The sequence below is a fragment of the Gigantopelta aegis genome, chromosome 6 (genome assembly GCF_016097555.1).
Source record: "Gigantopelta aegis isolate Gae_Host chromosome 6, Gae_host_genome, whole genome shotgun sequence".
In the NCBI taxonomy this organism is placed as follows: domain Eukaryota; kingdom Metazoa; phylum Mollusca; class Gastropoda; order Neomphalida; family Peltospiridae; genus Gigantopelta; species Gigantopelta aegis.
In genome coordinates this window covers 22,257,882-22,273,411 of record NC_054704.1, presented here as the reverse complement: position 1 = coordinate 22,273,411, position 15,530 = coordinate 22,257,882, and the positions used below count along the sequence as shown (strand labels likewise).

At 36.0% G+C, this 15,530-nt stretch overlaps 1 protein-coding gene across 1 annotated transcript in view; it reads left to right on the top strand.

Annotated features, from left to right (window-relative positions):
• Positions 1-400: 400 nt before the first annotated feature.
• Positions 401-15,530, top strand: part of LOC121375609 (dihydropyrimidine dehydrogenase [NADP(+)]-like) — a 42,499-nt gene continuing 27,369 nt past the window's right edge. Inside the window, exons 1-8 of the mRNA XM_041503152.1 lie at positions 401-558; positions 5,291-5,401; positions 10,818-10,988; positions 11,309-11,470; positions 12,544-12,740; positions 13,137-13,218; positions 14,513-14,600; positions 15,258-15,365. Coding sequence (XP_041359086.1) covers positions 520-558; positions 5,291-5,401; positions 10,818-10,988; positions 11,309-11,470; positions 12,544-12,740; positions 13,137-13,218; positions 14,513-14,600; positions 15,258-15,365 — 958 coding nt within the window. The 5' untranslated portion in view covers positions 401-519. The remainder of the gene's footprint in view (positions 559-5,290; positions 5,402-10,817; positions 10,989-11,308; positions 11,471-12,543; positions 12,741-13,136; positions 13,219-14,512; positions 14,601-15,257; positions 15,366-15,530) is intronic.

Genomic DNA, 15,530 nt, shown 5'->3' with positions numbered 1-15,530 from the left:
ACATGTACAACACGTACACACCTTACCTACTACGTATATTAAGCCTACGGTACAACAATCAAGAAATAAAACAAAATTTCGATCTGCACATCAGTTTCTACTTATTTTTATTTCGTTTCATAACTAATGCAAGTTGAATTACGCTGTATTTTGTTGTTATTTGTTTCTTTTTAATTGTGTACGGAAACGACTTGTTAGACTGGTTTCCTTTTTCGCGTAGGATCCTATTTTTGTGTGGCGTCACCTGGCGTTGACTTCACCTCGAAACCACATTGGTATAGTCCAACCTATAACTCCAAGCGCCCTTCCTTGGATCCCCGCCCGCTTCATATCGGTGAAACTGGATTCGGTGTTCGGAAATCCCTGGAATGTCTTCGTATTAACCCGAAGATTGCCGACGTCCTGTCAAAATTGTTCGGCTGTGTCCGTTATCATGGTTTCTTTTTTCAGAATCCATCACCCCTCTGATTCATAGTAGTTTATCCGACCGATTTCATAATAGGTCACTAGAGTGCCAGCATGGCCAGTAAACTAAGCAAAGATGTCCCGGATATTGAGGTAAGTTGTCACAATTTCAATTAAATATATGCTTATTTATCGTATAGGATATACGAGTGTCATGATTTTACGTGGCAGGTGCTTTGAAATTGGTAAACGCTAAACATCGATGTCAGTCAGTCATTGGCATTGGTAAAAAGTCGACGACCGGGGTTAAAGCTGCAATATCCATAGTTCATAAAAATAAGTTTATTTTTATGAACTACAATATCCAGGGCTAGCTCTGGGGGACCGGGCGGATATTATACCTATATTTTGTATATATAAAATATATGTATATTTTGGATAATATTAAAAAGTAGCGTGTGTGAGTATTAAAAAAATATATAGTGACAACGGCTCTGTACAGGACGTTCCTAAAACACATTAACAGTAAAGGGAATAAATATATATTTTGTATATAAAGAAAATATATGTATATTTTGGATAATACTAAAATATATAACGTGTGCATGTGTGAGTATTAAAAAATATATATAGTGATGACGGCTCTGTACAGGACGTTCCTACACAGCACGGTTCTGCACAGGACGGTCTATAGTATACTCTGCGGGTTGCATAGTACCAAAGAAGAGAGTTCCGTGTCAAAGTTTGACATGCACCGTCAAATATTTACGGAGTAAAAGCATCTGTGTGTGTGATATGTAGTAATATGCGACATTGATTATTTGTGCAAATACTATTATCCATTGACAATAAATAAATACACTTTTATTTGTTATACAGCTGTTATGCAGTGTATATCAGAGGTTGAAACTAATGCGGGGTACCCGCAAAAATGGAACTGCAATTTTCAGCAAAAATTACGGTTGCTATTAAAAACATTAATTAAATCTCTTAAATGATACGTGACCCGTGACCCCCCCCCCCCCCATTTTCTTGCAGGTAGATTAGATGTGAGGTGCCACACTTTCTGTTGCTGTACTTTGAAACGTTGCTTATATCAGTTTTATTAGTAAACGTTAACATTATAGGCAATAGGAATTGATTTGGTCTATTAGAACCTATAGCATATAATATTATTCACTATATTATCATTATTTTATATTGTGTGCCATTTACTGTTATTTGACAGTCATAATTACTTAATTAGGTACACTCATGCATGGGAGTTCATTATGACCTTGACCTTGGCATTAATTGACTGTGCACTGCTGAGAATAGAGTTTGAAAAAAGTTTGTCCTGACGAATTGGAGATTTTGGCCTATATTTTTTACTTAAAATATTTTAAAGCTTATTTATCCAAGGTGATGGACATGTCTAATAACACTAATCTTATTTAGGATAATAAGTCTAGGCAAGTCAACACATCACAATAAAACTGCTTGTACATATTCACTTGTGGTTAAGTGGTTAATTGGTTGTTCATTTAAGTTAATTATAATCTGTTGGTATGTGACTGTGTCTGGCATAAGTACTATAGTACACCATTATGTGAAAAACTGTAAATACCTGGTACCGCTGCCATCGGCACAGACTTCTTCTATTGTTTAAACCATATCTTCAATTTAAATGCTACGTATGTATATATGTATATGGATATAAATATATAGGTATAGGTATAGATATAAAGGTATCTGTTATGGATAAGAAAAGTATAACCATACAGCCATATAACCATAATTAAAATGTGTTGAGTGTGTTGTTAAATAAAACATTTCCTTCCATAACACAAGTGACAGGACAATATTTAGTAATTGAACATTCCTGCCTATTCGGTATGTATTGCGTTTGATGTATATTGTTTCTGCATAGAATTATGTACCTAAGTAAATTGATATTGATTTTCATGGTTGTTCAGTGTTTTTTTTTAATTTAATTAACGGTGATCATCAATAAAGTAGCCCACGTGCTCCCAGAGGGGTGGGTGGGTGGGTTGTTGTAGGTCATTATACACAGTGTGAGTACCAGAAGTAGGGTAGGTAACTGAATTCATTACACAAAAGCAGTTTTAATTGGAGGGTGGGGGCTGCTACTGGTCAATGTACGTTGCAGAACTCACTCATGAACTCTCCCTTCTCTCTCTCTCTCTTTCTCTCTCTCTCTCTCTCTCATATATATCCAATAAACCCAACATTGATTGTACACAGTATTTTACACAGATATCACTCCTCTATTAGTAATAGTGAATTAAATTTGATCTACAAAAACGAAGTGTAGACAAACGTTTATATTGTCTAAAGTTAGCAATGTCCGTTAGCTCATTGAAATCTATGTATGATAATATTAATATATCTGTAGGTCTATTGTGAGAGTAAAATACTGATATAAACTGACAGAACACAACCAGTAGCACACATAATGAACATACTGGGTAGCGCCGTCCTGTGTAGTGCTGGCTGCAATGACCCATACACGTCACATGACTGTAGCCTACCACAGACCGTCCTGTGTAGAGCCAGCTCTGCACAGGGCGGTAAGCTTTTGGATACGTATCCAGAGCTAGCCCTCAATATCCAAAATATATTTTTGTACTTAAAGTTGCAGTGTCTAATATAATAATATCGTCAATTGTTTAAATATTAAATTAAAGATTTATTTATTCATTAATTTATGTAGTTATTTTCGTGTTTATATTACGGCTCAAAATCTGTTTTACTGTATACTTGTATTCCCAATAACGAGTAAAAAGTTGTAATCCTACTTTTGCTTTTACGCAAGTGCTGCAAAACTACGTTAAATGTTCCAAATATTTTCACGCCTTATAAATACGTGATGTCATTCAAATGTTTTCAGTACCTACACTATACAGTAAATCAAACAAATTATGTACTGTTCAAGAAATAAATCATAAGAACTGCGTCATTATTCAAAAGAGTTAACTATTTCCTTTTAATTAAAAAGCTATTTTAATGCAGGATATTCAATATTTTTTTAAATAAAATTTAAATAGCCTTTATTGGAAATTGAAACATGTAATGTAATTTTCCGATATTTGTCTACAACTTGGTAATATATTTTTGGTATGATTTTAACTTTTCTTTATGATAAAGTTAACCTCTTAAACAGGAAATGTTAGTAGTTTCTAACTGTGTTTAGCATTTGGAAAAAAAATAATTGCGCATGCACCATTCGACATTTTCAATTATTAAAAACAACTGCATGATAACATATATATTTCTGAACTTTACACAATGGATGAAAACTTTGTTTAATTTTTTTTTTTTTAAATGAAAAAATCAGTTTGTCCAGTGTTGCGGTCCAGTCCGCATTTTACCAACGGTTCCACAGGGAACGCCTTTTTTCATATTATGAAATTTACTACGTTATTTATTTCTGAACCAATTGTTTTATAAATTGGACACAAAAATAGTATTTATTTTTTATTTCCCAAACACTTTTACTTGTCTTCTTACGTCAAACCAAACTGGAATTATTAACAAAAAAAGTAGAAAAAAACACACTTAAATTGTAGAAGGATGGGACAGACTATAGTAAACGTAATGGTTTTATGGGTTTGTAAAGTTTTGTATTTAGATACTTACTTGTCTGAACTTTATTGTTAATGGAAATCTTCACTAACTGTGAAGAAAAACATCACAAATGAACGACAAGCAGAAGACAACAAATCGGATGTTAATTGCGCTAACCAAGCATAACGCAGTTAGGAACGTTGATGATACAGATACAGGATGATACATGATCAGCTAATTTATATTCATGATTTATAAAGCAGTCAATACTGGTACCATAGTCATTTCGTACTATCCATTTTATACCATACTGTCTGTTTATTTCGTACCATTGTGAAAAGTCATTTTGTACCCTGGTCATTTCGTACCCTAGTCATTTCATACCAGTATCTATAGCAAGCAAATAGATTACTTGCACATGCCTGTATGGGAAAATATGACCCAAGTGAACTTTTTAATAAGTATGATAATAATAAATTAATTTGAACTATTTTCCAGCTACCATGCAGTTGACTATGGTACAAAATGGCCGGATATTATTTATTTGCATCTTTATTATTATTTTTATTCAGTTACAGCTAGTGTTTGCATCTTATACTAGTTATAGAGGTTTGTATTGTAATGTTATTTTGTAACACTACCAGGTCACTGTTTCTGCCAGAAAGAAATGTTTGGATATGTCGCTATGGAACTGAATGCAACCACAGTCAAAGAAAGAAAATGGGTTATGTTTAGGGTTAGAGTTAAGAAAATCATACAGTAATGATAAGAGTAATTACTTTTGTCCAAAGGTTAACTTAAAAAAATAAAATCTGCAAAACAATTTGGGTATGCATGGTACCATACCCATAGTACCCTCTGGCAAAAACCCTGCTGAGGGTGATATTACGTTTGCCATTACACATTTTTGTTACAGTACATGTATGTGACTTTCAGTTATGGTATGAAATTACCAAGGTACGAAATGACTAGGGTATAAAATTACTTTTTGTAATGGTGTGTGATCAGGGTACGAAATGACTAAGAGTACAAAATGACTTTTTATAATGGTACGAAATGACCAGGGTACGAATTGACTAGCAAACTTGAATACTATGTTATACATTTTTTAATAATTAATTTATATGTTAAAATAAAATGTAAAAAACAACAACACTTATTTTGATCACTATAGAATAAAACCTTTTTTAAATCAGTATTTCATTGTTTTTTAGAGCTATAGAAATATTTTTAAAAAATCATAACTTCTTGTACGGTAGATGTTTTTAGTAGTAATTGAATTTATAAACCTGTATATAATAATGTGATCTTTTGACAGAATATCCTTGCCTTGAATCCAACAGTGAAACGTCATGCGAATGTTTTATCGACGGCACAAACTAAAGTTGCCAAGAAACACTGGAAACGAAATAAAGACAAGGGATGTTCTGTGAGTATTAAGTTTTTAGATCTTAAAATCCCCAAGATTATTCTTTAGAAACAAACATGTTGATTATATTTAAGCTGACAACAATCAACAGACAAAAAATCCTGTTATATATGCCCAAATTATTGAGATCAAAAGCCCTGATCAAACACACACTTTGTTCAGTATCGTGTCGTGATTCGCTTTGTAAGTTTCAGAGATCGCTACACATTTTTTAAACATTAAACACTTTGGCTAATCAATTTTTAACTGACTAGAAATATCACAAATCAAGATTTTGAAAACAAAATATTCTCTGCATTGTATTAATTCCAGCGATATTAATTCCATGGATTTACTTAGCTTGAAAACATTACTATAACTTGGTACAACCAAATCTGTGATAAATTTAAGCAGAGGAATATTACAAAATTGCCTCTTCAGAAAGATCAGAGCATAAATAAATAGAGATGATTATATGAGCTTGAGTGTCGTTCTGATTTTTACAAAACGATATCAGGATTCTTGTATTGTCTGAGTGAAAGTAATGTTGAATCCTGGCACAAGTTTCATAAAATCAGTATTACACACGCGAGTGTAATAATTTCTTTATTATCTGTATTATTAATAATATTATTTTTATGAATAACAATCTAGAACAAATCAAAACCTTTCAAACATAACTAGAAGACAAAATGACATCATTTTCCAAAATGATGTCACTTTAGTAAGCGTTTACACTGAGCTAAGACTGGTGAAGCTGCATTATGTTATGACATCGCTACCCAAAATTATGTCATTTGTTGTGCATGTGAAATCATTATGACAGACGAGTGTCAATACTGGTTATGGGTATTTGGTCCAATACTGGTTATATTTCCCAGAATATCTTGAACTATGTGGATACAAGCCATATAGGATTTCAAATTTCATGGGAAACACTTTTTGGGTTCCGTGCCCTGAGATCATGGGAACTCATTAGAAGCTGTTTTTAGGTTCCATGAAAACAAGTTATGGGAACCCATTTCTTATACCATAATGCAATGGATTGTCAAAATGCTATGCAGGTTGGGTAATATGTTTGAATCTTGCCAACTGACTTATTATTTTAAATGACAACAAATAAATTAAGGTTCCAATCCAGTCAACTGACTGTTTTTTTTTACATCAAATAAAGGTCTACGGTGTGGTCTTCTTTAAAAAGAAAGAAAACGAATGACACAAATTAATAGCACTATTGGTCAAGCGTATTTCATTGAATATTTTTAATATATACATGTATATATATACTCTTCAAAAGAAGAAACGCAAAACCACATTGTTGTAACATTTGGAGAATTGATTTAATTATTGAATGGGGAGTCCGATAATTACCAAATGTTGCAGGATTGTTCACAATTCACTCTAGTCCATTGTGAGTAAGTGATAGGACACACCACCAAGGTCAAGGTCATCTGGAGTCAATACCGGGTGTGGCCTCCGCGTGTGTTGACAACTGCCTGGCACCGCCTGCCCATTGAAGCAACCAGAGTACGGATGACGTCCCGGGGGATGGTGGCCCACTCGGCCTGCAAGGCTGCTGCCAACTCGGGCAGGGTCTGGGGCTGTGGTTGTCGCTGTCGGAGGCGTCGGTCCAACTCGTCCCATAGATGCTCAATTGGGTTCAAATCCGGTGATATCGATGGCCAAGGAAGGACATTAATGTTGTTGTTCTGTAGGAAAGCCGTTGTGAGACGTGCTGTGTGAGGCCTGGCGTTGTCATGTTGGAACACTGCGTTGGCGTTGGCCATAACTGGAACGATGTGTGGCCGGAGGATCTGGTCAATGTAGCCCTGTGCATTCAGGTTGCCCTGCACGTGGACCAGGTCAGTTCTGCCAGTGTGTGAGATGGCTGCCCACACCATGACACTACCCCCGCCGAATCTGTCCACTTCCTGCACGCATTTTGCCGCATAACGTTCACCACGACGCCTATACACGCGACATCTTCCATCATGACGTCGGAGCAGAAATCGGGACTCGTCACTGAACCACACCTGTCTCCATCGCAGTTGAGGCCATTGTCGATGAATCTGGCACCACTGCAGTCGGAGTCGACGGTGTTGTGGTATTAAGATGACACCTCGAACTGGATGTCTGGCACGAATTCTTACCTCACGTAGGCGGTTCCGTACGGTCTGGTCGGATATCCTGCGCAAACCTGGTATTGCTGCGGCTGTGGAGGTGGCAGTAGTCAATCGTTCCCGAAGGTGGCATACCCGGATGTAGCGGTCCTGCCCGGGGGTAGTGACCCGTGGTCGACCGGATCTAGGGAGGTCACGTGTTGATCCATGTTGCTGGTAACGGTCCCACAGTCTGGAGATGGTGCTTGGGGACACATGGAATGCCCTGGCAACGGCCGTTCTGGATTCGCCTGCGTCTAGTCGGCCGATGGCATTATTTCTCTGCGGTTCACTGAGACGTGGCATGTCCTGGATTGTCAACTGTCGGCCAGATACAGAGGCCAGGCAAGCGAACACCCTGCACTTTTATACTGTCGGTGTTCATGTTGCACGTGCAGACAACGCACGTGCAGTGGTGACATGGTTTGCACGTGGCTGCGTTTTTGCGAATATTCACATTTTGGAACTTTATTGTACAGTAGCTGCGTTTTATCGAATGTAACCGTGGGAATGTGTTTGGGACATGCAATGACCTTATATTCACAAAGCATGAACCGGTAGGAAACATAAAATCGGAGTTATAACCCATTTGTACCCTTTTGCGTTTCTTTTTTTGAAGAGTATATATATATATATTATTATTATTTTTTTTTTTTTTTTAAGCCAGCAGTAATCTTTATTTTTCAATATATTTATAGCTGTTTGATCTTTATCACTGACTTTTCTGTCGGATTAGTGTAATGTTATATGATGATTATGATGCACCTTTAATTCCACCTGCTGCGGTGACATATGTGTAAGCATCGTTCTGAGGCTTTGTGTCTGTCCTTGAATAAACTAAATGTGGAGATTCATCATTGTCGATTATTATATATGTTAATAAGTTTAATGATGGCCAGTAGTTCTGAAAATCACCATGTCCCCAACTGGCCGTTTGCACCATCACTGAGATACACCGAGTCACGGCGAGTGCTGAACGCAAGATACATCGTTCTGTTTGCGTTACGGCCAGTTCTGGGCTGAAAAAGTTGAGTCCACCCAAACCCGTGGAAAGAGAGACGTTTTCAAACTCAATATTTTCGACACAGTCAAGCCCCTTTTTTGGTTCAAATGTGCAATATACATATGGATCAATAGGAAAAAGGATGTCAAAAATCACAACTTTTTTTGTATCGTACTAAATGAATGGACCCTTAAAAATTTCATAAGCCTCTCACTTGTAATGGTCACTGCAAACTACATCTAACAGATATCAGATTGTTATCAACTGCATCGAATTCGACTTCAAAATCGTCAAAGAAACGGATTCAGACATTTCTTCTTTGGAGCAGATGCCATGATGTCAATATTACAATTTTTGGTCGTGTTTGATTTGAGCGCGGTGTCGAACTCTGATTTGGGTTTACTCGAACACTGAGAAGTATGGCGAACACTAAAATCCGAATCGGGTGTCGTGATTGTGTTGAAAACTATCTCCAGAAACATTATTACATATATATTACATATAGATAAATATTTAAATTTTTTTAATCGACATAATAATCATGGGAAACGAAATTTCAGTTCCATGGTTTTGCCGACACGCTACCGGTAACGATTGTTACTGTGAAATCCGATGGCCTGTGGATAATAAATGCATATAGATTGACCTCTATATTATATAACAATGAGGATATCAAATTGCACTCTTTTCCATGACATCTGTTGCTGACATGTTTCAGACCGTGTCCACTTGACAATGGTGGTGTGCAGATTGTACTATATAAATGTATACACAGTGAATACAGTTTGTTACAGCATAAAGTTAGTACAAGTTGTACAAACAGATATTTGGCATGTATTAATCAGGAAACCAGAGTTAAATTTTTTTTTTTTTTTTTTAAAGCAGTATTTTTTGCATAATTGACTGTAGAATGTAGAATAAACAGTGGCTCCTTCAAGAATTCTGGATGAAAATAGAAAGTAAACAGACTATTCCATATCACATACATGTAGCTATCAAATAGAACCATTTCTTTCCCCTCAAAGAATTACGGGTGAAAAATATGCACATGATATACATGTATTAACTATCACACCTCCAGATTCACCAATAATTCGGTGTTCTAACTTTTAGTAAACAAAATTATTTTGTTATAATATTTTATGGGCATGTGGTTCAATATATAATCTTTACATTTAAAAATAAGAAGTACAAAATGTAGCAAGTGATGTTTAACAAAAACATCACGTTACTTTTGATCGCTTGATGTGCTGTTTAAATATAAATTACAGGTATATATATATATACATGTATATGTAAATAATGAGAACAGCAGTGACATGAATGAATAACAGTATTAAACAGCATGTCCTGGATAATGGACTGCATTTGTACTTATTTACATGCTTCTAGAAAAGTAGAAATATCTCACCAATTATCCCTGTGTAGTTTAAATGCAGATCTAGAGTATGTAGCCTGTGCAGATCGTGACAGGTGAAAGAATGTCAGGTGAGTGACAATGAATAGCCACCAACCCGGTCAAACACAGCTGGCCAGTCTATTGGTTGATCGTCACTGCATGTCCCTGGTCAGAGGTCAGATGTTTAGACAGGTAAGGTCTCACTACACAGATCACTTCCGGGTGAGAGCTCATTCATCACGGTCCACTATAGTTCCTAATGGTGACACAAGTTATGCTTCACATATTCACTTCTAGGAAATGGTGAAGAATTAAAACAATATGTATGTTTAATGGTGAGCCTTCTGGCTGTATTTTGCCCATGTTATTTTGTAATATTGTGCATTGACCTCTTGGGACATGGGTATATAGCGCAAGTGACAGCCGGAGTGAATCAGTTAATGAACCACCTGTTTGGACCGGTACTACAGTCAGATGCGGTCATATAGCAAAAAACTGAGACGGAAATGTTCTCAATTTTGGAGTGAAAATAAATGTTTATATAATGTATGTTCGCAAGGGTGTATGTTGTTAGTGTCAACGAGAACCCGTTCTATTGGCAATCTTCATTTGAAGTTGGGCAATTTAACATATGGGTTTCAATGGCAGATGACATCTGTGTAGTGAGATCTAAGTGCATGTCCCTACAGTTTCAAACCAAAGGTTTAGCTGCATATGTGTTGTGCATAATAAAATGATTAAAACAATAAAACTCACATGGTTACACATACATGGGTTACTAGATACTACATGACATTGTATGCTTATATCTACATGTATGCATAATACAGCCACTTTAAAGTTGTCTATGAAAAGTGTGTTATAATTATCTTGTAGAACTGTGGGCAGCTCACTAAGAATTTTGATGACATAAAGCACACGACTCTGAGTGAACGAGGGGCTCTGAAAGAGGCGAGTCGCTGTCTCAAGTGTGCCGACGCGCCCTGTCAAAAGAGCTGTCCTACTCAACTGGACATCAAGGCTTTCATTGGCAGTATAGCAACAAAGGTATGGCAGAATACACTTTTTTAGAAAGTTTTCTAACTTTCATATTTTATGAACAACTAGTTTTTGTGAGGTTTTACATATAGTTCATCATTTTCATTATAAAGTTAACCTTTAAATATATGATTTTAATAAATTTCTTTATGTATGTAAAAAACCCAGAGACAAATGTGACTAAATAGTTAAGTTTTTATACATGTAGAGCACAGGCAATACATACAGATAGGCTCTTGCTTAATATACATGCTGTTTGTAAGTTATTCTGGCACTGTGCTAAAGGTCATATGCTGCTACTACTACTCTACTGCGTGTGCTTTCTTTAGAACTACTATGGAGCAGCAAAGATCATTTTGTCCGACAATCCTCTGGGTCTGTCATGTGGAATGGTGTGCCCGACCTCTGACCTCTGTGTTGGGGGCTGTAACCTAGATGCAACCGAGGAAGGACCAATCAATATTGGAGGACTTCAGCAGTTTGCAGTGGAGGTATATTCCAGTCTAAGCTAAAAACATTGTACTGTTGGGGGTGGGATGTAGCTCTGGTAGACTGCTCGCTTGAGCTGCAATGAGTTTTAGGAGCAATCACCCTCGTTGGACCAGCAGCATAATTTTAGCCATTTCTATCCAGTGCTCTATCACTGGTTTGATGCATGGGTATGCACCATCTTGTCTATGGTAAAGGGTATATATATATATATATATATATTATACATATAGATTATTATACAATCTTGTGTCGTACTGATTTTATGTTTTAGGAGTTTTTGTAATACATAATTTCTGACACAAGTTTTGTAAAATCATAACGATAAACATGCAAGTGTAATATCTTTATTATCCATGTTATTAGTGTTGTTTTTTTTGAAGAATAACAAGGGTCATCTTAAAATGTTTCAACTACAACTAAAACGAGGCAACGAAATGACATTATATTTACATGCACAGTCTGAGCTAAGACTTGGGACACAATGTCATCTTATGACTTCGCATCCCAAAATTACATCATTGCACTTGTTATTAAATGTGTGCTTCGTACCATTTTTATTTACTCGGTTATGTTGAACCACGTGGATAATAAAACAGATTCCTTGTTTCTGTATGGTATGAGTAGCTTATGTGACATGAGCAGGTTTTTTCTCACTCTCTCAACTAAGTGTTAAAGCAGCCATGTCGTCAGTGCCAAATACATACTTTAAATAATGATAGAATACAATGCAATCCATCACTATCTAGGTTTACTGAAGTATTAGTTATTACTATGTCCAACTAATATCAATTTACATTAACATAACAACATTATTCCAGCATAGGCATGAAGAGGTTAATCGGGGGAATTTTATTAGCCAAATATAAACTATATTTTAAGGGTTTTTTTTATTTTCCTCGACTCCGGTATTGATTAATACATTAAAACAAAATAGTGTCTCCTCAAACCATCTTTATTTGACACCCAGTAACCATGGTTTTCTTAGTGGCTTTTTGTTTTTTGGATGTATATGTGTGCTGGGGTGTCGTTAAACATTTATTCATTCATTCCATTATTCATTCATTTCATTCAGGTTTTCAAGTCCATGAAGATCCCTCAGATACACGAGCCCGGTCGGTTATCATCGGAGAAGGCTGCTGAGACATACATGGCAAAAGTGGCTCTGATAGGCTGCGGTCCAGCCAGTATTAGCTGTGCTACTTTCCTAGCAAGGCTGGGCTATTCTGATGTGACCATCTTTGAAAAGAAAGATTACGTTGGTGGATTGAGGTATGCAGTGGGTTATACATTTTGTGTGGGTTATTTTAACCAGTAAAACAAAATCTCTAGGTATTGAAGTTGTTTTGATGAATTATCTCCCTTTGACAGTTGTCACAACATGATAATATACACCGGCCTCAGTGGTGTCGTGATTAAGCCATCAGACATAAGGCTGGTAGGTAATATACTATTTAAATTACTAATGAATTGCTGATATCGTTACAATTTTTTATATAAAATATGTTTTAAAACAAAGAGTAATTAATTTTTTTAATATTTAGCAAAATGAGTTGTTTTTTGTTGGGGAGGGAGGGAAGAATTTTAAACCTATACATTTAAAAATAAAACCTGTATATTATTTAAATGTATTATATGACTAGGTTTTTGGTGATGTTGTTATTCCAGTTCATCTGAAATTCCTCAGTTCCGGTTACCATACAGTGTGGTTGACTTCGAAGTGCAGCTGATGAAAGATCTTGGTGTCAAAGTTAGTGACTTTTGTGTTTGTTTTTAAATACCCATTTGTTATCCATGTTTTAACATATTGTGTTGCAAGTATTGCATACCTCAAATATATAGTAAATAAACTCCTGAATATATCTATGATATTTAGTTTGTACAGAACATTTCAAGGTGGGATATGATTTGGGAGGGGTGGGGATAGTGCTTGCTGAGGTGTATTGGATTGTAGGGTCTATCGCACTCAATATTGTTTTGCCTGTCTTAATCAGTACACCATATCTGGTCAAATGCTCCAACTGAAGCTAAGGTAGTCAGAATGTGTATTGCACATACCAACTGAAGCTAAGGTAGTCAGAATGTGTATTGCACATACCAACTGAAGCTAAGGTAGTCAGAATGTGTATTGGAAGAAAGTCAAAGGAAGCACATACCAACTGAAAAAGTCTTTGCACATTCAACACGTACAGAATGTGTATTGCACATACACATTTTAGTTTATGTGTTATACTGCTAAGGTAGTCAGAATGTGTATTGCACATACCAACTGAAGCTAGGTAGTAAGGACATACCCCGGATTGTGGGGAAAAGAAAGGAAGGAAAAATGCTTTATTCCACGACACACTACACACATTTTATTTATGGTTATATGGCGTCAGACATATAGTTAAGGAAACAAATATTGAGGGAGGAAACCTGCTGTCGCCACTTCATAAGCTACTCTTTTTGATTAGTAGCAAGGGATCTTTTATATGCACAATGCCATAGACAGGGTAGCACATACCACAGCCTTTGATGTACCAGTTGTGGTGCACTGGCTGGAGCGAGAAATAGCCCAATGGGGCAACTGACGGAAATCGATCCCAAACCAACCGTGCATCAAGCGAACACTTTACCACTGCTATGTCTCACACACACACGCACACCCAGTTGAGAGGTGAATTGATAACAGGACACAGTATTTCACGCAAACTGTCATTCGGTTATATACAACTTTAAACTTGTATGAACTGCCAGTCAGTTATGAATTGTTACATTCTAAACTTATATGGTACAACCCTCTAAGATCTTAGTAACTTTATTTCTCTATTCCAAAAATCCATATAGTCATTTACTTACATGTAGTTAAAAACTTCTGCTTTCCTAACATTTGGAAATATTGTCCGCTGTATAAAAGATCATGTGTTGAATTTTGGTAGAGTACACAAATGTAGTCTATCTGGAGGAAGCAAGTTTCTTATTTCTCTCTTGATGAAATGTCAGTTAAACCATATATCCCTTAAACTGTATTTAACCTAACTGTGTAATGTTGGATGTTTCAGATTGTTACAAGCAAGCCTCTCGGCAAAGATGGTCTGACGTTGCAGTCTCTGAAGAGTGATGGATATAAAGTTGTGTTCATTGGTATAGGTCAGTGCATATTTGTGAGCGTGTGTAGTACTTTAACATGCTCATATACCATGCAGGTTTCGAGCATGTCCACCCCAGGGTTCGGTCTCTGGGAAGCCAAGGGCCCAATCTGAGGCAGATCATATATTTGTGTAATGCTGTTTATTGGTCTAGGTCAGTGTATAATTGTGTAAACATTTGTTCATTGGTGTATGTCAGTCTGTATTTGTGTAAAGCTGTCTTTATTGCTATTGGTCAATGCGTATTTTATACTGAATTAATCATCACTCATTTCAAGGTGATGTAAAATAAAATTAACCTAGAGTTTCTGTAGTGTAAACATTTGTTTGTTGGATGCACTCTTAAAACAATTGTGTGTATCCCAGTATGATAATATCATGACATTATGTTCATGATTGACAGTTTTTTTTAGATATATATATATATAGTTACGACATGATTAGTGAAAAATCTGAGCTTGCATGCATGTCCTTGTCCTGAATTGCTAGTTTAGAAAAAAAAATTAATATCTAGAATGATTAAATTAGAAAGATATATCTAATGATTTTCTAATAAACTAGAGTTGTGCTTTTCCAGACTGCCTCTAACAGTCTCAGTCATTTATTTATTCAATCATTCATTCATTCATTCATTCATTCATTCATTCATCATTTACAGGTATGCCAGATCCAAAGAAGATTCCCATCTTTGAAAATTTAACAGAGAATGTAGGATTTTTAACCTCTAAGGGATTTCTGCCAAAAGTTTCCCAGGCTAGTAAAGCAGGTAAAATTGCTGATAATGTTTATGGTGCCGTGTTATAATGCTATTGCACTTTCTGTTCCTATTTTAGGCTATGTTTATTTCATAATATGGTCTTGGAATGACAATTCTCTCTTTGACAAACTGAGAATTATTATGAACATTTAAGATTTCAACTTTTTAAAAAGA